The sequence below is a fragment of the Suncus etruscus genome, chromosome 7 (genome assembly GCF_024139225.1).
Source record: "Suncus etruscus isolate mSunEtr1 chromosome 7, mSunEtr1.pri.cur, whole genome shotgun sequence".
Classification (NCBI taxonomy): Eukaryota; Metazoa; Chordata; class Mammalia; order Eulipotyphla; family Soricidae; genus Suncus; species Suncus etruscus.
The window spans coordinates 119,027,006-119,047,680 of NC_064854.1; the positions used below are offsets into that span (position 1 = coordinate 119,027,006).

The 20,675-nt window shown below is 47.8% G+C and overlaps 1 protein-coding gene across 1 annotated transcript in view; it reads left to right on the forward strand.

The window, feature by feature from the left end:
- LIMD1 (LIM domain containing 1) overlaps positions 1 to 20,675 on the forward strand; it is a 59,957-nt gene that overhangs the window by 30,607 nt on the left and 8,675 nt on the right. The window contains exons 2-3 of the mRNA XM_049777444.1: positions 2,911 to 3,012; positions 19,090 to 19,157. Coding sequence (XP_049633401.1) covers positions 2,911 to 3,012; positions 19,090 to 19,157 — 170 coding nt within the window. The remainder of the gene's footprint in view (positions 1 to 2,910; positions 3,013 to 19,089; positions 19,158 to 20,675) is intronic.

Genomic DNA, 20,675 nt, shown 5'->3' on the forward strand with positions numbered 1-20,675 from the left:
GTATTTTATTAAATTTCCTTCTCTTTTCTCTCTCTCTCTCTCTTGCTCTAAGTATCAGACTTTGTTTACAAAATTATGATGCTTTTTCACTTGATTGTGAAGTAGGTTCCTTGGAAGGGAGATTCCAAGGCCACCTCATTGTAGGCTGGCCCAGATGCTGGGTTGGTTGAGGATATTCACAGGGTCTGGGTGAGATCCTGTAGATTTTGAGCTTTGAAGAGAGTTTATCATTTTTCACATGGAGGCAACTTCCTGCTGAACACAGCGATGTGAGAATCCCTTTCCTATTTATGTGCCTGCTAATGAGTATTTCCCAAAGGGCTCTGTGCTTAATGATACTCTCTCTTACCAGGTTTCATGAGGGTGCTACATTATCCCCTTTTATAGATTCAAACTTAACAATCTTCCCTACTCACTGAGCTGCTTGTTTCTTTTTAAAAAAATTTTTTTTTTTTTATTGAAACAATGTGAATTACAAGTCTTTCACAGTTGTATTTCAGGTACATAGTGACAGTGAATTAGGGCCATTCCCACCACCAGTGTTGACCTCCCTCCGCCATTGTTCCCAGCATGCCTCTCATACCTCCACTTTTAGCCCCTTGGACTGCTAGTGAAATAGGTCCATTTAGTGTCTAGAGTGTTATAATTTGGGTCTTTTGATTCTACTGTCATTAACTGAGCTGCTGTTTTGTATGGGAGCTTCAGTTCCAGACAGAACTTTTATTAAGCAACTTGGTAGTTGAGACCGTGAGTTCTGTAACTTGGTGGTTGCAAAGTCACATTTGCTGCTGCTTATGGGACCAGGCAGGACAGGTAGAAACTCTATTTCTCAACCTCTTCTTCCTTGTTAAGAACTAATACCCCCTGCTTGATAGATAGTGCAGGGGTAAAACCTTGCCTTGCATGCACAGAACTGGTGCCATCACTGGCACCTCCTGGCCCGCCAGTACTGCAGGAAGTGATTCCCTGAGCATAGAATAGTTTTGAGCATTGCTGGATGTGGCCCAATTTCCCCTCTTTGGTGCCCTACATCCCCCATATCCAATGAGCTGTGCCTAGGGAACTTAGAGAGTCACTGAAACCACATGGAAGCATGTAGGTAGGAGGAATAAGGTGAGAACATTAATCTTCAATTTTGTTACTTTGGTTTGAGAGCGCCAGAGAGCATTTGTAGAGGAATGTGATGTGGAGAGGGGTTAGAAAAAGGTCTGAGGGGCCGGAGAGATAGCATGGAGGTAAGGCGTTTGCCTTTCATGCAGAAGGTCATCGGTTCGAATCCCGGCGTCCCATATGGTCTCCCGTGCCTGCCAGGAGCAATTTCTGAGCATGAAGCCAGGAGTAACCCCTGAGCACTGCCGGGTGTGACCCCCAAAAAAAAAAAACACAAAAAAAAAAAAAAAAAAAAAGAAAAAGGTCTGAGGGGCTGGAGAGATAGCACAATGGTAGGGCGTTTGCCTTGCATGTGGCAAACCCTGGATGGACCTGGTTCAATTCCTGGCATCCCATATGGTCCCCTAGCCTGCCAGGGTGATTTCTAAGTGTAGAGTCAGCAGTAACCTTGAGTGCTGCCGAGTGTGGCCCAAAAATCAATCAACCAATCAATAAATAAAAGTTTGTTTGTTTGGTTGTTTTAAATGGAAGGCCTGAGCTATTTGAGAGAACAAAGGGTGGTGTTGGCTGCCAGGCAGGGCAGCCTGTGGGCAGAGGCTGAGAGCTGTGACCCAATAAGGCTCATTAGAAGCTGATAATCAGGGGATGGGCGAATAAGAATATCAGCTTCACAGTCTGACAGGCCTGAGACTTGTGCCTGGACACTTTAAAAAGTGAGCCAGAGGGGGCCGGAGAGATAGCACAGTGGTAGGGTGTTTGCCTTGCACGAAGCACATTCAGGACGGATGGTGGTTCGAATCTCGGCATCCCATATGGTCCCCCAAGCCTGCCAACAGCGATTTCTGGGCACCAAGCCAGAAGTAACTCCTGAGCACCCTTGGCTGTGACCCCAAAACAAACAAACAAACAAACAGTGAGCCAGAGGAATAGGACATCATCAGTTAGGGTGTTTGCCTTGCACAAACTTTATTCTATCCTTGGTACCCCATATGGTCCTGCCAAGTGATTCTTTTTTTATTTGTTTGTTTGTTTTGTTTTTGGTCACACCCGGCAGTGCTCAGGGATTATTACTCCTGACTCTACGCTCAGAAATCGCTCCTGGTGGGCCCGGAGAGATAGCACAGCGGTGTTTGCCTTGCAAGCAGCTGATCCAGGACCAAAGGTCCCATATGGTCCCCCCGTGCCTGCCAGGAGCTTTTTCTGAGCAGACAGCCAGGAGTAACTCCTGAGCAACGCCAGGTGTGGCTCCAAAACAAAAACAAAACAAAACAAAAAAAGAAATCGCTCCTGGCAGTCTCAGGGGACCCTATGGGATGCCGGGATTCGAACCACCATCCTTCTGCATGAAAGGCAAACACCTTTCCTCCATGCTATCTCTCCAGCCCCCTGCCAAGTGATTCTTGAATACAGAGCTAGGAGTAAGCACTGAGCATAGCCAGGTGTAGTTCCAAAACAACAACAACAACAAAAAAGAAATTGCTCACCCTGCATGCTTGCAGGGCACATTACGATCTTGGCACAACAGGGGCCTTGGACAGCTTTGCTCAGGGGACTGGGCCAGTGCACAGAAGTGAGGTCAGCTATAGCCTGCCAGGCGGAGAACCGAGGATGCCTAAGGGGGCCTATTGGCAATGGTACCAATGGCTGGTACCTGCCCTGCAGGTGCTTTTGGAGCTGGTGAGAGGGTCAGAGGAGTCACCCCCAGGATTTCTCGGCTGGCTTTGGGGAAGGGACCCTTCTCCCTTTGCTCAGCATCTGCCATTTCCTTCCTGACTCACTGATATGTTCTCACCCTTGCAGGAGCCTGTGTGAAGTGCAGTAAAGGAGTGTTTGGGGCCGGCCAGGCCTGCCAGGCCATGGGGAGCTTGTACCACGACACCTGCTTCACCTGTGCAGCTTGCAGTAAGTGTCCTGGCTAGGTGGGGGGTGAGGGCAGAGAAAATGGGGAGTTGGGGGGAAGCAGGGCAAGACTTCTCCCCTACCGTTACACCAGGAGGTGTCGAGGGAGACTTTGGAGATAAGTGGGTTCAGCGCTGTCCCAGAAAACATCAAGTTTATGACGCATATCGGAGGCCTCTGACAAATGTGGAGGGCTAAGAAGGTGTCTGTGGGGGGGACTTGTCATCACCTGCTTTTTATCAGTTATTACCTCACACCAGTGGATCCAAGGGTGACAGCTCAGTTAACCCAGAGTAACACTTGTGTAAACTCCCTTGACTCTGATAATTTGATTTGAAGGTCACTGTGTTGTGGAAATGTGGAGAACGTGTGTGCATGTTTGTAAAATTGTAGTGTCACTGCCTGTGTCATGTGGTACGTGTGTGTTTTAGGCATCTCTGAGCATCCTGGGCCCATGGGACCCATGTCATGACTGACACAGGCAGGACATCTGACTATCTGGAGTCCAGAGACCAGCACTCCCCACCTCTCAGCAAAGGGCTTGTTGAATTGTTGACAAGCCCAGTGGAAGGTGCCAACTTGCTGCAGGCTTTTTGCCAACGTCTGACTGACTCATGGAATGTGCTGCTTTATTTTACTTCCTATTCTGGCAGTGGCAGGTTATCGTACATGTAGAGTTTCTGCTCTGTCCTTTAGTTATGTCTATAGCCCACAAATTGTTTTTTTTTTTTGGGGTGTGTGTGTGTGTGTGTGTGTTTTGGGGGGGCCCACACCCAGTGGCACTTAGGAGTTACTTCTGGCTCTGCACTCAGAAGTCACTCCTGGCTTGGGGGACCATATAGGATGCCGGGGATCGAATGCAAGGCAAGCACTCTACCACTGTGTTACCACTCAGGCCCCTAGCCCACACATTGTGCTTGTTTTACAGTCTTCACCAGAGATCCCTTTGGAGGAGAGTTTTTGGAAAATGTGCCACTGATAGGAGCTTCTACTCCTAGGTGAGCTGGTGCCAGTTGGAAGCCAGGATCACACCAGAGTGGGGAGTCCTAGGAGGAGTCAGCTTTTCTGGCCTGCCTGTTCCCTGTGCTGTTTGCTGAGCAGAATCCCCTGGGAGAGTTGAAAGGCCCCTGGTGCTACAGTTCTACCCTAAGCAGTAAAATCAAGCTCTCAGGAAGAAATTTTTGATGTGGGGCTTTCGTCTTGGTTTAGAGTTCTTGGTGACTCCAAGGCAGGCTGAATTATGCAGCCTGAGTTTAGGAGTGTGGGGTTTTTCTAATTTTTTAATTTAAAATTTATTTATTGATTGATTGTTTTTTGGGCCACACCCAGTGGTGCTCAGGGGTTACTCCTGGCTCTGCACTCAGAAATCGCCCTTGGCAGATTGGGGGACCGTATGGGATGCCAGGAATCAAACTGGGTCACTCCCAGATGGCCGCATACAAGGCAAAGACCCTACCGCTATGCTATCACTCAGGCCCATTACTTCAGTGTTTCTGAGAGCTGGCTCATGCCTGCTGCTTTGCCCTCTCCAGACTTACTGGTTCTCCCCTTACTGGACAAGTCAGACAAAATTTTGAGCATGCATTTGCCTTTCAACTGTGCCAGCACTCTGATCACGCTCATAAAAAAGACCTTGATTCTGGCTCTACATCTTTATTGGCTCTTTATTGTCTAGGGAGAGGGGGAATTGAAATGGTGTAGAAGCTTTTCTTACTATAAAGTATTTCAGCTAAGAAAGTTGCTGGGTGTTGGGGATGGAGTGCTAGTACAGCTGTTAGGTGCTTGCTTTGCAGAAGCCGGCTTGTGTTCGATCCTCGGCATCCCATATGGTCTCTTGAGCATTAATAAAAGTGATCCCTGAGCATAGAGCGAGGAGTAAGTCTTGAGTATTGCCATGGTGGCTGCCAAATATAACAATAACAAAATAAGAAAATTGCTGGAGGACTGGAGAGATATAGTACAGTGAGTAGGGCCTTGCACGCAGCCAACCAAGATTCTATTTCCCAGCATCCATCCCATGTGGTTCACTGAACACTATCAGGAATAATTCTTTAGCTCTGAGCCAGGAATAACCCCTGATTATTGCAAAGTTTGAGTGTGGCCCAAACTCTTCCCCCCAGTAATTATCATCCCAATAGTCATATATATGTATACATATGTATATATATGTATATATGTATACACACAAACATATATATACATATATATACATATATACACATATATATATATATGTATATATAGTTCCAATAGTGAGCTCAGCTGTTCCAGAAAGTGGCCCATAGCGTGATGGGTGTTTGCTTTACTGCTCACCCATCTCTGTGTTTCTTTGTGTGAATCTCTATTCATCTGCTGTATGAATTTCTCAGTATGGCTTCCCAGGAGTGAACCATTTGGTGGGTGGGTGTTTGTGACACTTTTCTGGAGCCAGCAGACTGGTCTGTCTACCATAGGGATATGCGCTCTAGACTCTTGTCTTGTCCCCATCACCCTTGTAGGCTCCGCCCTGGTCCCCACGTTTTCCCCTATCAGGAGACTGTGGGCACGCCATGGGAGCTTGGGTCAGACAGGCATGGCCTACGGCAAAGGCTGCAGATAAGGGTGTGTCTGGGCACTGTGTGTCAAGTGCCTGTCTGAGGAGGAGCTGGCGCCCTTTGTGACTTGAGAGGGGTGACATGAGGTTCAAGAAAGGGGTCAAGTGGGGTTTTCCAGCATTTTCCAGGAGAGACTGAGGGCAGGCCCCATGTGCTTGTTTCAGGCAATGGGAGGTCTCAGAAGAAAGAATCTGTTCATTGCACGAGATTAAGCACCCTGTGGGAACCACGAGGACATTTGGCCCCTGTTCACATGGCCCATTTCTCTCCCAGATGGCTGGGACAAAGGCAGGCCTGGGGTTCCCCAGAAGGGGGTAGGGGAGAAGGCTGGAGGGCATCCAGTCTCAGGGCCAGAGGGAACATTGAGAAAGGCTCTGAAGGCTTCATGGGTGTCTTTCTGGGATGGTACTAGGATGTGAAATATAGGTGGCTCCAGGGACCTCTCTTTCTGGTGCAGGAGATGCCACTGGAATTGAACCGAGTCCTCCTCACACCTTCCACCTGTCACCCCCAGACCTCTACAGATCTGTTGAACCCCATGCTGGGACTTCACCTTGTCTCCTCAGGTGCTCAAAACCTAGAGGGGAGACATCTGAGTTAGCAGGCAACCTGTGTCCAAAACAGGAAACACCTGCCCTTTGTGACTTAGGGGAGTCTGAGACGGTTTTATGGAGCCAGGAGAAAGGCATGTAAGGGCTCTATGGATGGTTGAAGCTTGCAGGGCATGGCCACTAGCTAGCTCCTACCTCAGGAGTATGTGTGTGAGAGGGAGAGGGATGGTTTCTACCAAGACTATTTTTTTGTTTTTGGGTCACAACCAGCGGTACTCAGGGGTTACTCCTGGCTCTGTGCTCAGATCACTCCTGGCATGCACGGAGGACCATATGGGACGCCCGGATTTGAACCACCTTCTGTTCAAATCTGCTGCTTGCAAGGCAAACGCCCCACCGCTCTGCTATCTCTCCGGCCCCAAGACTTTTTATTTTCTCACAGAGTTGGAATCCTGGGCTGGGGATATTGCTCTGTGGGTGTGGTCAGGGTTCAAGCCCAAACTCTGTCAGGTAAAGACTGAGAAGTGCCTCTGGAGTCAAGTTTTTCTCTTTTACTGGCTGTCGGCCATCTTGCTAACCAGGCCTTTGAAGATGCTCCAGGATTCGAAACCCTTCATTCAGGGCAGACTGCCGCCTAGGGCACCACAAATCTGCTAACTCCTGTATGTGAACACCCTTGCTTCTTGCCAGCCTGCTCCGCCCTTACCCTGCCCCACCTCCCAAGCCCTCGATTCCCAGACCCTCGTTCCATCCGCTGAGGTCAGCCGTGCCCCCTCCTTTAGAGACCAGCAGACGGAGGCTGAGATGTTGGTGCATGGACAGGTGGCCAGGATCGCCTCTGTTACGCATGTTGTCCATTTGGAGCTTAAGTCCAGGATGGCCTGGGCCAACGCCCTTGCTGCCAGCTGTGCCTGTAGGGAGGGTACAAGACGGTGCCTGGCTTGCCAAGACTTGTCAAGTCTAGGAAGGGTGGGACCGTTGTGAATGCAGCATGGAGAGGGGAGGAGAGAGTTCCAGGGCTGGGTAGGGCTGGTGCACCTGCAGGGAGGTCTGTGTGTCTGTCTTGGGCTGGTCCTTTGACCCAGAGATTTAGATTTTGTGAGTGCTTTCTTTGCCCCCCATATCACCCACTGGTTCTGCGTTTCTGTATGAGCTGAATGAGTCAGCTGGGAAAAAGCTGGAGATCAAAAATGTGAGGTGGGGATTGGAGCAATAGCACAGTGGTAGGGGATTTATCTTGTTTGTGGCCCACCTGGGACAGACCCAGATTAAATTCCCAGCATTCTATGTGATCCTCGAGCTTGGCAACAGACTTATGCAGAGCCAGGAGTAACTCCTGAGTGCTGCCAGAAAAGAGAGAGAGAGGAGAGAACAAGAAGAGAGGGAAACGAAAGAGGAGAGGCGAGGTAAGGCGAGGAAAGGAGAAAGGGAGAGCAGGGAGAAGAGTGGGAAGCAAACAGGGAAGTTTTGATCGCAGCTTGGTGGGACCCAAAACAAACAAGATGGTTGAGCAAACTGAAGACTGCAGAAAGGATTCGTGATGGTGATGTGTCAAATTCCTAGTAGGAGCCTTTTGCTGTGCTGGATTCCTCACTGTGATCCTTTGTTCTAGTCTTCCCACAATACCCTTTGCCAAGGACTCAAGAACTTCCATGATGGGCCTCCTTTCTATCATGGGCACAGGGCACCCAAGGACCCAACCCAGTGCTTCTCTTTTCCCCACCTTCTTCATACTACAGAAACCAGATGACCCAGGAAAGTCCCAGTTCAGATTGATTGGTTTCTGTTGGTTTTTCTTGAACTTTGTTGTTAGCAATAGCTTTTAGCTGATTGTGGAAGGAAATACTTTTGGAGGGGCTAGAGCAGTGGCGCAAGTGGTAGGGCATTTGCCTTGCACATTCTAACCTAGGATGGACTGCAGTTCGATTCCCCAGTGTCCCATATGGTCCCCTAAGCCAGGAGTGATTTCTGAGCACATAGCCAGGAGTTACCCCTGAGCATCACCAGGTGTGGCCCCAAAACCAAAACCCAAAATAACTTTTGAAAAGATGGCAGGGACATGGTAGGGTGGAGGAGAATGTAGGGATGCACTTTGCATCCACCTACTTTTGTGATTTCTACCACTGCTCAGCCATGGATGAATAAATGACTTGGGTATATTTATTCAATCCCTTGAATTGAGTTTTAGTGTTATTTTCTCTTTATTAATTTTTTTTATTTTTTTATTTTTTTGGTTTTTGGGGCCACACCCATTTGATGCTCAGGGGTTACTCCTGGCTAAGCGCTCAGAAATTGCCCCTGGCTTGGGGTGACCATATGAGATGCCGGGGATCGAACCGTGGTCCTTCCTTGGCTAGCGCTTGTAAGGCAGACACCTTACCTCTAGCGCCACCTCGCCGGCCCCCTCTTTATTAATTTTGATTTTGGGACCACATCCGGTAGTGCTAAGGGCTTACTCTTGAATTTGCTCTCAGGAAAGCTACTCCTGGCAGTACTTGGGGGACCATATGGGATGCAGGGATCCAACCTGGGTCAAGTGTGTGCAAGGCAAGCACTGTACCTGCTGTGCTGTCTCTTCAGCCTTAATTTGGGTTTTTCAAGTATATAATTGCACATAGTAGCCATCTTTGAACAGGAGTAGAGACCATCTGGTGAGACAGTCTAATAAAATCTCACCCTCATTCCTGGGTCAGTTCTTACCATTGGGCAAACCTTTGCATTTGACTTTTTAGGGAGATTTGCTGGAAACTGAAATTTGTAGCAAAGTCTTTTTCTTTTAGGGGTTATTCCTGGCTCTACATCACTCCTGGCAGACTTTGGGGAACATAAGGGTATGCTGGGGATTAAACTTGGGCTGGCTGAATGCAAGGAAAATTGCCCTTCTCACCATACTTTTTGTTTGTTTATTTGTTTTTGGGTCACACCCAGCAGTGCTCAGGGGTTTAGTCCTGGCTCTACGCTCAGAAATCGCTCCTGGCAGGCTCGGGGGACCATATGGGATGCCGGGATTCAAACCACCATCCTTCTGCATGCAAGGCCCTACCTCCATGCTATCTCTTCGGGCCTCTGTACTTTTTTGCCCTATAATTAATTGTAATTAATGGCCAGGGACTTCTAGAATACATATAAAGTTTTTTTTTTCCTTTTCTTCTACGTTGTTTTGTTTTTATTGTTGCTGTTTGTTTTGAGGCCACATCCACACTCAGTGTGGATTCATTCCTGGCTTTGGACTCAGGGATCACTCCTGGTGTTGCTGGGGAGACCATATGGGATGCTGGGAATTGAACCAGGGTCAGCTGCATGCAAGGCAAGTGCCCTGCCCATTGTATTATTGCTCCAACCCTGAGATATAGTATTTCAGGAAAGAGGGGAGAAAGATGGATGTGATAAGTCTGGTTCTCTGTAACCCAGTTCTTTACCTCACTATGGATCCCTGATGAGTCTGTATAATATTAGTCAATGTTTTCGAGACTCTTGTGGTCTGATAACAGAGCATCTTTGACTGCTGTCTCCTAAGGCTCTGGGGGATGGCTGTGTTTTTGGTTGGGCATATTGCCCACTGGAAGGCAGGAGACAGAGGGCGAACTGAAGTCTAGAGATGCTCACTGGCTTGCAGTGAGCCAATCTCGAGGGATGCCAGTCCTTACGGATGCTCAGGCCTTACTTAGCACTTAGGTTGGACAGAAAAGAATCAAAAAATGCAAGCTCAGGGGACCAGAGCGGTGGCGCAAGCGGTAGGGCATTTGCCTTGCACACACTAATGTAGGACAGGCTGCGATTTGATCCCCCGGCATTCCATATGGTCCCCCTCCATATGGTCCCCTTCCATATGGTCCCCCTCCATATGGTCCCCCGAGCCAGGAGCGATTTCTGAGCACAGAGCCAGGAGTAACCCCTGAGTGTCACAGGGTGTGGCCCAAAAAGCCAAAAAAAAAAAAAAAAAAAGAAAGTACAGAGACAAGCCTGTGACCTCTTCCCACTTAGATGCTACCCAAAAGGGGGTCCCTGATCCAGCAGAGTTGTTATTCCCTGGAGACAGATCAGGGAGGTCCCCCCACTCCTCAGCCCTCAGAATCAGAATATTCAAGGAAGGGGCTAGCCCATCTTGATTCTGACAAGCACTGAAGCTTGTTGAAGTTAGAGAACCACTGCCCTTATATGAAGATGTTCGCCCTTTACCCTGTGCCTTCTCCAGTTTGTGAATAAGAACCCTGTCAAAACCCAGCTTGTTCCTAGACATGAAACATGTCTTTGGTGTCATTGGTTCCTTGGTGACCTCTGAGTCCCTGCTACCCTCAAAAGTGTATAGGACAGTGAAGCTTGCCCCTACCTCTCAGACCACTGGGACAAGGCCCAGAAATTTACGTTCTGGTCCAGAGAGTTAGTACAGGGTTCTGGCACTTGCCTTGCATGCAGCTCACCTTCATTTTGGGACCACACCTGACAGCACTTCAGGGTTACTCCTGGATCTACACTCAGAAATCACTCCTGGCAGGCTTGGGGGACTATATGGGATGCTGGGAATCAAACCCAGGTTCCTTCTGGGTCGGCAGCATGTAAGGCAAATTGCCCTTCTGCTGTGCTATCTCTCCAGCCTCAGGCAGCTCACCTTGGCTTGAACCCAGCACTGCATATAGTCCCCACCACTGCTAACAGTGATCCTTAAGTACAGAGCTAGGAGTAATCTTCTATCTCCATTCCCCCAAAATAAAGAAAAGAAACCTGCCTTCTTCCTCTTTATCTAAAGTTCTGTTGGTATGGTGTAGTTAGGTAGGTGTGGACTTGACTCTCTTGAGATAGGGTTCAAATCACAGTTTTCACTTTTTTTTTGGAGGGCACACCCTTTGATGCTTAGGGGTTACTCCTGACTCTGCACTCAGAAATCACTTCTGGCTTGGGGAACCATATGGGACGCTGGGGGAATGAACCCTGGTCTGTCCTGTGTCAGCCGCATGCAAAGCAAACATCTTACCGCTGTGCTATCACTCTGGCCCCACAGTTCTCACTTTTTTGGGGAATGTGCACACTCAATGACGTTCAGGGGTACTCTTGGCTCTGTACTACAGAATTACTCCTGGCAGTGCTCTAGGGACTTTATAGGATGCCAGAGATTGAACCTAAGTAGGTTGTGTGTAAGGCAAAATGCCCTTCCGTACTAGTGCTTAAATGGCAGCTGTTGCTTTGTTTCAGGCTGGCTTAACTGGCTCCCCTGACCCCCCCCCCCACCTTTCTTTTTAAGCTCTGCTAAAAGTCGGTCCCATTCAACTGCCGCTTGTGTCTGGTGTTCTGCTGACTCCAGTACAGGTTTCCTTAGTTCACCATTCAATGGCCGGGTCCCCTGTCCCCTAGTTGCTGGTGGTGTGGCACCATCTAGCGGTGACAGGCCACTCAGCTTGGATGTCACTGAGGAAGTTTGGGTCTGGATCCTGGATCCTGCAGGGAGCTCTCCAAACTTCCAGAGAACCAGAGCACTCCAGGGGATCAGCAGATTGGGATCGTTCATCCAGAGAATGTGATCTCTCTGCACTTATGAAGCTACCCCAGGGGAGTTGAGCAGAGTTGCCCATGCAGTGAGGCGAGACACCATACTTGGACTGAAGCACCCATTCCCTTCTCTGTACCAGCTTGGAAGAAAGATTTTTCTCATTCAGGCTGTGTCCTTCAGAGCCACACGGACCTGGCTTCCCATCTTCAGAGCTCATCAGGGACAGGATGCTCTTTCACCAATGTGGTGGTTTTTATTTATTTATTTATTTATTTATTTATTTATTTATTTATTTATTTATTTATTAGTTTATGGGTTATACCTGGCTGCACTCAGGGATTACTCTTGGCTCTGTGCTCAGAAATTGCTCCTGGCAGGCTCAGGGGACCATATGCGATGCCAGGAATCGAACTGGGGTTTTTCCAGGGTTGGCTCCATGCAAGGCAAACGCTGTACCTCTGTGCTATCGCTCTGGCCTCACCATGTGGTGGTTTTATTTGATCAAAAGGGAACTCAGGGGCTGGAGCGATGGCGCAAGCAGTAGGGCATCTGCCTTGCACGTGGTAACCTAGGACGGACTGCAGTTCGATCGCCCGGCGTCCCATATGATCCCCCAAAGCCAGGAGTGATTTCTGAGTGCATAGCCAGGAGTAACCCCTGTGCGTCACTGGGTATGGGGGAGACTCAAAGGGCCAGGAGAAATATAGTACAGTGTATAAGGTGCTTACCTTGCATGCAGATGATCTGGGTTTGATCCCTGGCACCCTGTAAGGTTCCCCAAGCCCACCAGAAGTGAGCCCCGAGTGCAGAGGCAGGAGTATCCCGAATACTGCTGAGTGGTGTAGAACCCCAATAAATGATTTAAAAAGGGAGGCAAAAATTGGCAGGAAAATCTTGGGTGCTCTTCCCGAAATTCCCAAAATAAATTCACTCCTGCACCTGTGTCTACATAGCACCAGAAGATTGGCATTGGGTGGGTTTTAATTCAGTCTTATTCAGGGGAACCTTTCCAGACTGTCTTAAAGCTGGTGAAGGTGGCAGGAACTTTCTTTGTGAAAGTGCCGTGGCATGTCAGGGACAGAGAGGTTAAGGAGAGATCCCTGAGCACAGAGTTAGGAGTAAGCCCTGAGCACTGCTGAGTGCAGCCAAACATATATGAATAGAAAGGAGAAACAGGTGTAGCCCCTGAATCCATCTCCTGGCTGAACATGGGACTTTAGAGCTCTGGGACCTGGCAGCAGGTTTGTTTTGCTGTATTTTGGGGTCACAACTGGCAGTGCTTATGGTTTACTCCTGGCTCTGCTCTGCACTCTGCACTCAAAGAATCCTTTCTGGTGGTGTCATATGGGATGGCCAAGGATAGAATTTGGGTCAGATATGTGTAAGGCAAAGACACTACTCTCTCTCTCTCTCTCTCTCTCTCTCTCTCTCTCTCTCTCTCTCTCTCTCTCTCTCTTTCTCTCTCTGTGCATTTCTTCATGTGGTTGACCCAGGTTCCAATCTCAGCACCACATATAATTTCCCAAACCCTATTAGGAGTATTACCAGGTGTGGCTCATGCCCCCCCCCCCAAATAAACTCCAATAATAAAATAAAAAAAAAAGCAAGATGAAATGTATGAAAGGGGTTCTTGGGACATTGGTGGAAGGAAGTGGGCACACACTGTGGAGGGTGTGGCATGTAATCAGAGCTACACGGAACGGTCGTTAATAGAATGATAAATCAAAGTGCTTCAGTAAAAGTAGGAGGAAAGATGAAAAATAGCCAAGCCATGACTGGTGCTCTGTCTGTCTGTTCCCTGCCACCCTCCACTGTGTAAACACTGGACATGTCTGGTCAGTGGTGTCCCCAAGGGACCTGTCTTTCTTCTAGTTTTTGTCCTGTGTATGTCTTTCTTTCTTTCTTTCTTTCTTTCTTTCTTTCTTTCTTTCTTTCTTTCTTTCTTTCTTTCTTTCTTTCTTTCTTTCTTTCTTTCTTTCTTTCTTTCTTTCTTTCTTTCTTTCTTTCTTTCTTTCTTTCTTTCTTTCTTTCTTTCTTTCTTTCTTTCTTTCTTTCTTTCTTTCTTTCTTTCGTCACATCCAGTGATGCTCACGGGTTACTGCTGGCTCTGCACTCAGAAATCACTCCTGGCAGGTTAGGGAGACCATATGGGAGGCTGGGGATCGAGCTTGGGTCTGTTCCAGGTTGGCCACATGCAAGGCAAATGTCCTACCGCTGTGCAGTTGTTACATCTCCTCATATCTTCTTGATATTGTTTAGAGACATAGCTTTAGAGATCCATTTTTCACAAAAAAAACAGGGTTTTCTCTCTCTTTTTTTGGTTTTTGGGTTACACCCGGCAGCACTCAGGGGTTACTCCTAGCTCTACGCTCAGAAATCGCTCCTGGCAGGCTTGGGGGACCATATGGGATGCCAGAATTTGAACCACCGTCCTTCTGCTTGCAAGGCAAACTCCCTACCTCCATGCTATCCCTCCAGCCCCTAGGGTTTTCTCTTAAAAACTAAAAAAATCCTGCTCTCTAGAATATAAATACATAGTTGTTCTTGGAGATTTTAATATAGACATATATGAAACCAAAGAAGGCTTCTGTTTATCTTTTGAGATTTTGGGCCACTCCTGGCAATGTTCAGGGCATACTTTTGGATCTATGGTCAGGGGTCACTCTTGGCAGTGCTCAGAGGACCATATGTGGTGATGGTGAATATAGGTATTAGTCATGTACAAAGCCAGAACCTTCGCCCCTGTACTATCTTTCAGGTTGCTAAAGTGGGCTTTTTCATATAAACACTTAAAGTACCTAATACTAGAGAATAATGCTTAAAACTTGAATTAAGTCGCAAGTGAAAGTTCCTTTAATATAGCTTACTTGTGTTACATAATGCTATATATGTTTTTTTTTTTTAATTTGGGGGTCTGGGGAAGGGGCAGAGAAATAATAGGACAGCTAGGACACTTGCCTTGCATGCAGCCAACCCAGGTTTTATCCCCATCATCTCAATAGTGATTTTTGAGTATAGATCTGGGAATAACCCCTGAGCACCTCTGGGTGTGAGCTCCTCCCCACTTGAAGGTTTGGGTTACTCCTGCTGGTACCTCTGGGTGCCAGAAGATGCTGAGAGGATCATATAGTGCAAGGATCAAACTTAGTCCCTTCCACATGTAAAACTTGTACTCAGCCTTTTGAGCTATCTCCCCAATCCCTTGAATGGTATTTTAAATGTTTTATGTGCTGTTTCATCGTTTGCCTCAGACACATCTTTTGAGCTGGAACTGAAACAGAAGAGTTGATTTATATTTCTGGTTCTTTGCTAAGCTAAGTCCCAGACAACCCTACTAGGTTAGAAATGAATGTCTTAAAGTTTCCTTTCCACAAAGAGTTTGTCATTTGACACTCTCAGCTGTTTTCAGAACATGACAGGAAAAGTCACACAAATTGAGTGTGATTGTTTAAAATCTGCGAGAAATGGGGCTGGAGAGATAGCACAGAGATGAGGCATTTGCTTTGCTCGCAGCCGATTCAGGGCAGATGGTGGTTTGAATCCTGGCATCCCATACGGTCTCCTGTGCCTACCAGGAGGATTTCTGAGTGCAGAGCTAGGAGTAACCCCTGAGCACTGCCAGGTGTGACCCAAAGACCAAAAAACAAAATAAAATAAAAATCTGCGAGAAAGGTGTTGTTTCTTAGAAGAGTTTCAGGGATCATTGCTTTTGCATATTTAGTGAGATTCCTCTGTGAGCTTTATCATTTTTTATTAAAACATCATGCCCTACAGGGGCTGGAGCAGTGGCGCAAGCAGTAGGGTGTTTGCCTTGCACGCACTAATCTAGGACAAACAGCAGTTTGATCCCCCAGCATCCCATATAGTCCCCCAAGCCAGGAGCCATTTCTGAGCGCATAGCCAAGAGTAACCCCTGAGCATCACCAGGTGTGGCCCAAAAGAGGAAAAAAAAACAACCAATGAAAACCAAAAAACAAACAAACAAAAAACCCATCATGACTTACAAAATTATTATTCATAGTTTAGATTTAGGCATGCTATGTTCTAGCAACAATTCCACCACTGGGATCAACTTCCCACCACCAGTATTCCCAGGTTTCTTCAATGATGTTCCCTCTGAAAGAAAACAAATGAAAAGAATAAGCACCAGCTTGCCTTCCTTGGAACTTTCTGCACCCCATTCCCAGAATCCTTGTGTGGTGTCCACTGGGCTCTCTGGAAAGCCTCATGCAGCCTCCTCACGCCCCCTAGTGATTTCCTGGACAACTGCAGCCTCACCCCTTTACCTCCTGTCTGTTGGGAACCCTAGATTTGAGTGCTGAGTTCAGGAGCTGTAGAAGGGGTCAGAGAGTGCATGGATCACATTCCTTCATCCTTGTTGTTATCTTGGCTGCTCGGGAGAAAATGGAGGCAACTGGCCCAACTCGTACCCACATCTCTGATGCAGACACAAGACAAAGAGACACTCTTGTTCTCATTTGTCCTTCCTGAAACTTTGAGCTTTCTGGAAGCTTGAGGAAAGTTATGAGTTATTAAATAAATCAGCTCCCATAGCTAAGGGTGCCCTGAAACCATGTTCTATGAGGTCTCATTCTCGTGACCCTGGTTTAGTGGTTAGGAAATAGCAGTGAAGGTTCTAGAATGGGAGCTTTCTGGAAGAGTGAATCACTGACTTTGAGGCAAGGACAGTAGAGGCTTGGAGAACTAAAGATTTACAGTTTCTGCAACATGTCCACTTCCCCTTTCAACTTCTCTCAGCTCCATTACCATAGACCAGATCTGTCAGAAGACCTCAGAAAGTGGAGGACATGAGTTGAGGTGAGAGGCAGCCTCAAGCACTCATCAAAGGAGGTTTGACCAAGGGAAGATGATTTCCCTTTAGGAGTCTCCTCTTCCTTTCTTAGCCTGTACAGTGACCTTCTGCTATCTCCTCCTGTCCTTCACAAAGCCCCACGGTGCCACCTCCTGCCTTCATGGTGAGGAGTCACTTGACTTTTTAAGGATTGTCTTTACTTTGAATCAATTTGTTTGGGTTTGGGGCTCCATTTGGTTGTGCTCATTTGGGATGACTCCTGGCGGTGTTTGGGGGACCAGTTGGGGTGTTGGGGATCGAACCAGGATTGGTCACATGCAAGGCAAGTGACCTGCTCACTGTACTGTCTTTCTACTACCTCAGGTCTTTTAGGTCTTACTTTATTTTGTATAGAAGTTTAGGTTTTTTTTTTGTTTGTTTGTTTAGTTTTGGGGCCACATTCAGTGGCTTACTTCTTTGCTACACTCACGGATCATTCCTAGTGGGCTTGAGGGACCATATGGGATGCCGGGTCAGCTTTGTGCAAGAAAAATACTCACATACTATAATATCTCCTAAAAGTTTGTTTCTGATATCATGTTATCCTCCCCCTTTATTTATTTTATTTTATTTTTTTAGTTTTTGGGTCACACCCAGCAGCACTCAGGGGTTACCTGGCTCTATGCTCCAAAATCGTTCCTGTCAGGCTCAGGGTACCATACGGGATGCCGGGATTCGAACCACCATCCTTCTGCATGCAAGGCAAATGCCTTGCCTCCAGGCTATCTCTCCAGCCCTATCCTCCCCCTTTATAAGATATATTTCTTGTTTTGTTTTGTTTTTGTTTTGGGGCCACACCTGGTGATGTTTATGGGTTACTCCTGGCTATGCACCCATAAATCACTCCTGGCTTGGGAAACCATATGGGATACCCGGGGATCAAACCGCGGTCCATCTGAGGCTAGCTCAACCAAAGCAGATGCCTTACCGCTTGCGCCACTGCTCCAGCCCCATAATTATAATATTGTCTTTCTGTTGCTTTCCCTGAGAAAGCCTTTCTTTCTTTTTTTTTTTGTTTTGTTTGATTTTTGGGTCACACCCAACAGTGTTCAAGGGTTACTCCTGGCTCTAGGCTCAGAAATCACCCCTGGCAGGCACAGGGGATCATATGGGATGCTGGGATTCGAACCACCGTCCTTCTGCATGAAAGGCAAATACCTTACCTCCGGCCCCGAGAAAGCCTTTCTATATCAGAGTTCAAGACAGTGGCCTGTTTTCTTTTTCTTTTCTTTTCTTTTTTTTTTTTAAGTGAATCTCTTCCATCTGGGGGAGCATTTGTTTTTGCAGTTGACTCTTGTTCCTTGTTGGTGGCTTTCCTTGGTGTTAGTGTGTTTGAGTCCTCTCCAAGTGCTGTCAACCCCTCTCCAGCTGTGTGCAAATATCCCACTGGCATATTTGCCCAAAGAATTTCTCTGTTTCCAGCACCTTGGGGGTTTGTGACTTGGATGACTTTGGTTTCATGGTGTAGACCCCTGCCCCAACAGTGGTTTAAGACCATAAGAGTTCAGAATCCATTCAGTTTGTTCTGGCTTATATTTTTTGGTGCCACTGACTCAATGCACCAGGGTCATTCCAGCATTCCAGACAGTGCTTGGGAGCCAAGTGGTGCCAAGGATCAAGCCTCCAGCTTCTGCATGCAACCCATGGGTTCAGCCCCTTGAACCATGTCTTCAGCCCATCAGTATATCAGACTCCCGTTGAGCCTGCCAGTTGCTCTTGCCCTGGGCACAATCTCAGATCTGGAAATGTTTCAGAGTAACAGAGCTAGAGTTTTCCGTAGAGGTGCCCCTGATGGCTGCAAACGTATCACCTGTCATGCTCCCAAGGAATTTGAAAAGGATCTCAAAGGAATTGATAAAATATGACATTCTGGACAGAGTCTGAAGTTTCTGGAAACTCACGTTAGGTGGAAGGAGTCCATGTGTTTTTGTTTGTTTGTTTGTTTGTTTTTGGGCCACACCCAGTGGCGCTCCTGGCTCTGTGCTCAGAAATCACTCCTGGCAGGCTTGGGGGACCATATGGGATGCCGGGATTTGAACCATCGCCCGTCCTGAGTCGTCCATGTGCAAGGCAAATGCCCTACCGCTGTGCTATCTCTCCGGTCCCTAGGAGTCCATGCTTTGGAAATTTTTCAGCTTTCAGCTGCTTCATGTAGGTAAAGAGAAAACGGGAACAGCTTTGATTCACTGAGCAACATCTGTTTTCTTTAGTTCAGGTAAAAATAAGCAAGTGACAGGGTTCTCCTGGGCAGCCACTAGCAGTGAGTCTATTAATGATCACAGCAGCATTTTCACGAATCTGTGTGGTTGCTGGTATTCTATTTGGAGGTGCCTTTGCCGCCTGTCCCAGACCCCCTGACTAATCTTCTCTGCAGAGGGAAGGAAGGTGTTTGAGATGATTTTCCACAGGCAGCATTTACCACAGGGCCCTGTCTTATACTGGTATGGCAGTCAGTATTCATCACCTTCTCCACAGGGGCTGTGTTCTGTGTGCTGATTTTTGCTGGAAGAATTCTGCCTTTCCTAACATCTCTTTGTTTCTCACTGCACATTTACATTTTTCTCTGACCTTGCCCTTAAGTGCTTCTTCTTTCCCCAGGCCGGAAGCTGAGAGGAAAAGCCTTTTATTTTGTCAACGGCAAGGTGTTTTGTGAGGAAGACTTCCTGGTGAGTTTGTCACGGGAGCATCACCTGGATGCTGGAGTTGTGTGTAAACTGGAGTTGTGTGTAAAATAGAAGAGAGTGCTTTCTCTCTGGGGTTCGAGAGCCTGAAAAAGGGGACCCACCTCCTTACTGATAGATGCACAAGGCCAGAGTCAGGGCTAGCTCATGTTCCCAAAACAGGTGACTTGTTGCCCGGAGTTTTGCCCACAAAAGAACTTCAGGGTTGTTTTGTTGACTGTCCTCTTATAGCTTTCCCTGTTTCTGCCAGCTCCACCCATGTCTGAAGCATTGCACAATGGGTTCTTCTGCTTTCTTCCCCGTCTCTCCCTCACATTCAAAGTTCAACCAGACGCCATGGATACTCAGATTTGAGCTCCAGCCTTTGACATCATCGTGTCTGCTGCATAGGCCCCTAGGATTCCCAGCCCCTCTACCACCACCTCCCTTATTGGCTAAGGCTGTGCATTTTGTCTGAAACCTTCTCTTCAAGAATCAGTCCCCAGGTTCATCCTGGACCTTCCTGCTTCCTGCTGTCTTAGAAAAAAAAAATTTTTTTTTTTTTTTTTGGTTTTTGGGTCACACCCGGCAGTGCTCAGGGGTTACTCCTGGCTCTATGCTCAGAAATCGCTCCTGGCAGGCTCAGGGGACCAGATTGGGATGCCAGGATTCGAACCACCATCCTTCTACATGCAAGGCTATCTCTCTGGCCCTGTTTTAGAAATTGAGCTCCATGCCAGCACACCCTCCTGGGACCTGCTGGGCTCCCACTAGCCTAACAGCCTCATTTACAGTGTCTGCAGGAGTGCCAGCCCAACCTGTCAGGCCTACGGCGACACTGGGGTTCAGCACAGGCTGCCTTTCTGCCTCCTTTTTATATTCTTTTTCTTTGGGGGGGGTGGGGTTTGGGTCACACCCAGCGGCGGTGCTCAGAGTTACTCCTGGCTCTGCACTCAGGAATTGCTCCCGGCAGTCTTGGAGGACCATATGGGATGCTGGGATTTGAACCACCTTCCATTCTGGGTCGGCTTTATGCCCTATCGCTATGCTAATTTTCCGGCCCCCTCTTTCCTATACTGTTAGGCTTTTTACCTCTGCTGGGGCCTAGTATGTGTCATCTTGCCCAGACAGCACACCTTGTCCTTTGTCAAGCCCTCTCCCCCCGCCCCTCCAATCTCCCAGTTTCCACAGTCCAGTGCTCCTCCACTGACTGTTCTACCATATTTCTAAGGACATGTTCCAGTAGAGCAGAGCACTGATGGGCATCTCCAGGAATATGTTGTATCTCCCAGTGAGGCAGAACATGCTTCTACCCTCCCTGTCTTTACACCCAGCCAAGTGCTAGGCAGAACGTGCTCTGAGAATGGTGGGTGGACTCACCCTGCATGCCACGCTTGAGGGGCATGTTGCCCAAAGCTGCCTGGGGCCTGCTTCTTGGTGGGTGTGTAGGTGGACCTGGTGACTTGTTTGCCAGTGACAAGCAATGCAACCCGCTGACTCTAGCTATATAAAGGAAATTCATTC